General features: G+C 56.6%; 1 protein-coding gene across 4 annotated transcripts in view; it reads right to left on the minus strand.

Annotated features, from left to right (window-relative positions):
• Nucleotides 1-3,826, minus strand: part of CCDC159 (coiled-coil domain containing 159) — a 6,377-nt gene that overhangs the window by 2,123 nt on the left and 428 nt on the right. For 2 of the 4 annotated variants that reach the window (XR_008616063.1, XM_055080830.1), the window contains exons 2-6: nt 1,997-2,655; nt 1,264-1,297; nt 851-939; nt 682-763; nt 297-489 (exon numbers count right to left, since the gene is read on the minus strand). Coding sequence is in view for 3 of the 4 variants with exons in the window: in XM_055080830.1 (XP_054936805.1) it covers nt 297-489; nt 682-763; nt 851-939; nt 1,264-1,297; nt 1,997-2,655 (1,057 nt within the window). In the remaining variant the exon portion in view is untranslated. The remainder of the gene's footprint in view (nt 1-296; nt 490-681; nt 764-850; nt 940-1,263; nt 1,298-1,996; nt 2,656-3,826) is intronic. The other 2 variants (XM_028499431.2, XM_055080828.1) reach the window with 1 other exon arrangement.

Consider the following 3,826-nt stretch of genomic DNA (forward strand, 5'->3'; position numbering starts at 1 on the left):
GCCTCTGCCCCCCTCGACCTCCTCTACCCTCCAGCTTCCCATGCCACCCCCACCAGCTTTCTGATCCTCCAGTCTCCCTTTCCATCCCACCTCCTGTCTCCCCTTTTTCTGGCCTCCCAGTCTCCCACACACACACCCCGCCTCCTGCCTCCCCCATCCCCTACTCTTGTCCCCCAAGATTTCCAAGGCTCCCCAGACTCCCTTACTCAGGGCCCTCCCATTTCCCCCATCCCACCTGTGGTTCCCTCTCCCTGGCCTCCCTTCCCTCCCACAGCCTCCCTCCTGGCAACACCCACCTGTCTCGGATCTCCTGCGCCAACAGCTGTAGACAGCGGGTGGTACAGGCCCGCTGCACCTCCTCGTCATGCAGGGTCTTCTGCAGCCCCTGCAGGCCTTTAGCCAGGGCCTCATATAGCTCCTGCTGTCCCTCCTCCACGTCCCACTTGTGTCTCTCCTTGTCTGCCTGGTGGCTCGTGGGGCCCAACACCTCTACAGAGATGGTGGGACCTTGGCTGAGCCCCACCCACACCCTGAGCCCAGCTTTGAACCCAGATTGCCCTCACCCTGACCAGACTCTGGTCCTGAACCCAGACTCAGCCAACTTCTCTCACCCTGGCCTGACTCAGCTGACCCTGATAGGAGCAGCCTCCAGCCTGACCTTGACCTTTGGCCAGTTCTCACCTTCAAGCTGTTGGATCTTGATTTGCTGCAGGCAGCTCTCCTTCTCCAACATGGTCACTGGGTGGTTTAGGAACTCGAAAGCCTGGAGGAAGAGGCCAGGCCTGGGGGTGAGAGCAGGGGTGGAGTGGGGGGGGGAACAATTGCTGGGGGCGGGGCTGAGGTGGCTCACCTTGGTCTGGGCCTGTAGCTGACACCTGAGTGACTCCAGTTCACATCTCAGAAGCTTCTGGGATTTGGGAATCATCACGGTGGACTTAACTGTGAGCAGAGGTGAGGGTCAGCCGAGGCTGGGAGGGGTGGGGGCAGAGGCAAGGTCAGGGAAGAGGTCAATAGAGGCTCAGGGTCTGGTTGAGGGGGGACAGGGCAAGAAGCTGGGGTAGGCTGAGGCAGAGGTAGAGGCAGGAGTAGGGGTCAAGGTCAGGGACAGGGATGGTGGGTGAGGTCAGGGGCAAGAGTCAGCTGACAATGAGGCAGGGATGAGTGGGCAGCAAAGGTGGGGGTCCACTGAGGCTGGGGCAGAGGGTGGAGGTAGGAACTGGCAGGTCTCCCACCCACAGTCTTGTTGAGCAGGAAGGTTCTCACCTTTGGTTTTGGAAGAGCTGGTCTCCAAGGGCTTCTATGAAAGGTGGGCATGAGAGCAGTAATAATTTATCCCTGGTCTGCCTCCTTGCTCACTCCAACCCAGTGTGTGGGGGCCAGACATGATTTGGGTCTGCTGAGTTCTGGGTGTCCTAGACCCCCAAGTGCAGGCAAAGCTGCCTCCAGGCATATGCATGCACCCCACCGCCATCCCCACCCCCACCTCTGCCCCAGCCTGAACACGCTCAGAAGTGCATTTGTGTGGCAGGCCCATGGGCTGCCCCTGAGAGCATGTGCATTCAGAGCCATGTCTCTGGTCGTGCTCAGGTAATGGCCCTCCTCCTTAGGGGCATCAACAATGTCTGCAAGGAGCACCAGTAGCCACTGACGCACAACCACACATGGCATCAAAACATGACCACAGACTCGCAGCCTCAGACACAGCCGTGCACACTAAGTCATAAGACCCAGGGCATGCACTCATGCCCATCTCAGACACACAACCACAGACACACAGGCAGTCACAACCAGAGACAATCACAGACAGGACCTCATTAAGACACACAATTCAAAACATTTTTAGTGCAGGCCTGCTGAGCACTGGGCGCTGTTCGGGGTGCTGAAGACAGAGGGTGTGAGGGGTCTCGAGGAGGACTCTGCCCCCACAGCTCCCTCCCTAAGGCCTGCAGAGGTGGATAGCGGTACGGCAGGAAGGGGTTTCCCGGGTGGGGATGACCTTAGTGTTGCTGTGATGCCTCTTTGGAGGGTCCTGGTCATTACAGTGCTCCTGTGAGTCTGAGTTGGGGAGGGACCCATGCGACTGAGGCCCCGAGTCTCTCCCTCGCCTCCAGGTTCCAATTGTCACTGTGTTTTCGGGTGCAACCAGCTTCAAGGTCTCTGGCTCTGGGGTCCTGGACCAGTGAAATGTATATTCCAAGGTCTTTTCTGAGGAAGGGCCTGGGAGGGGGGTGTGTGGTGAAGGTTTCCTGAGAGCCAGCCCAGAGCACTCCAGCCCCTCCTGCTCCCCAGCCCCAGGGCAGCCCCTCAACGAGCCGCAGCACTTGTCACACTTCTCATTAGCAGGCAGACACACGTTGGAGGGTGACAGAGATGAGCAGTGACCAGGCACGCAGGAGTCAGGGTCCAGGGGTGGGCCGGCCAGAAGAGGGTTGCTTTGAGGAGGGGGTTCACAGGGCTGCACTGAGACCGGCTCCCAGGTCCTGACACTCTCATGCCCTCTCTGACACCCCAGAGAGGCCTCAGCCCTGAATACAGGCCTCTTATTTATGATAGGAGCCAAAGCTGGGTGAAGGAGGATCCCAGCCCCAGGGCTTAGGATGGGCAGTGAGAAAGACCTAGAAGATCCCACAGGAGTCAGTGAGGTCTGAGACGAGCCTAAAAGAAAAAAAAGATCTTAACATTGGGCCCTAAAGGAAGGACATCCCTGGCAGGAAACAGCATGTGCAAAAACTTGGAAGTCTGCAACCAGGTGCTCTTTGTGGGTCAAGTCAGGGTGGCTGGAGGCAGGGTCCAGAAGGAAGCAGCAGGAGGTTAGCAGGGCAGTTCAAGCAAGGCAGGGCAAGCCAAGCCGGGGAGTTGGGAACTGGCTCCCCAAGTAAATGGGAGACATAGAATGTGAGCAGGAGAGGCAGAGCATATCTATTTAATAAATGGTAGCTGAATGGGGTCCCAGGCCTGTACTAAGTGAGGCTGGAAACAGGAAGGAACTCAGTTCTGGGTCTCACATCCACACCCCCTGCCCTTCCAGTGTAGTCAGGGCTGGCATAGCTGGAGAAACCTGGGGGAGGTCTGTCTGGAAAAACTTCCAGGTGAAGGGCAACTTTCCATGGGTCCCACTCAGCCAGAAAGGCCACAGTATACGCCTTTCTCTTCTTTTGTCCTTACTGGGCCCTCTGGTATCTTTCCCCTAACCCAGTCCTCCTGGAAGACTCCTATATACCCTTCAAAACCCTACTCAGCATTGCCTCTGTAAAATCTTCCTTAATCCCTTTTTAAGCTCATATTTTCTGAGCATCTTGCTGAGTGCTGAGCACCACCCTAAGCCCTCACTGGGTGTTCACACCCACCCTGTAATGTAGGAGTTATTATTCTGCCTGAACTGTTCTAAGCTACCACTTCAAAAGTCACTGCCTCAGGGAGGTCCTCACTTCCAGAGGCAGTACAGCATGATGATTAAGCAAGGAGATCCTCCAGCTAGATGGCCCAGGTTCAAATCCTAGCTTTGCCCCTTCCCAGCTGTGCAATGTTGGAGGAGTTACTAAACCTCTCCATGCCTCATTGTCCCCAGCTATAAAAATGGGATGTCATAATATCCACCTTACTGGGTTGTTGTGATTAAGGAAATTAATCCATGCCAGTGCCTGATATACAGTAGTGGGAAGCTCAGTGTCCTTGAACATCACACTGAGGACTTGGTACTTGGGAATCATAGGAGCCCTGGGAGACTTGGAGGGGGAAAGGCAAGATTCATTTCTGAGTGTCAATTGCAGGCAGGCCCCCAGTCGAGCCCCCCTCCCCCCTCCCCTCCCCCCTCCCCTCCCCCCTC

This window comes from Physeter macrocephalus, chromosome 2 (assembly GCF_002837175.3).
Source record: "Physeter macrocephalus isolate SW-GA chromosome 2, ASM283717v5, whole genome shotgun sequence".
Taxonomy (NCBI): domain Eukaryota; kingdom Metazoa; phylum Chordata; class Mammalia; order Artiodactyla; family Physeteridae; genus Physeter; species Physeter macrocephalus.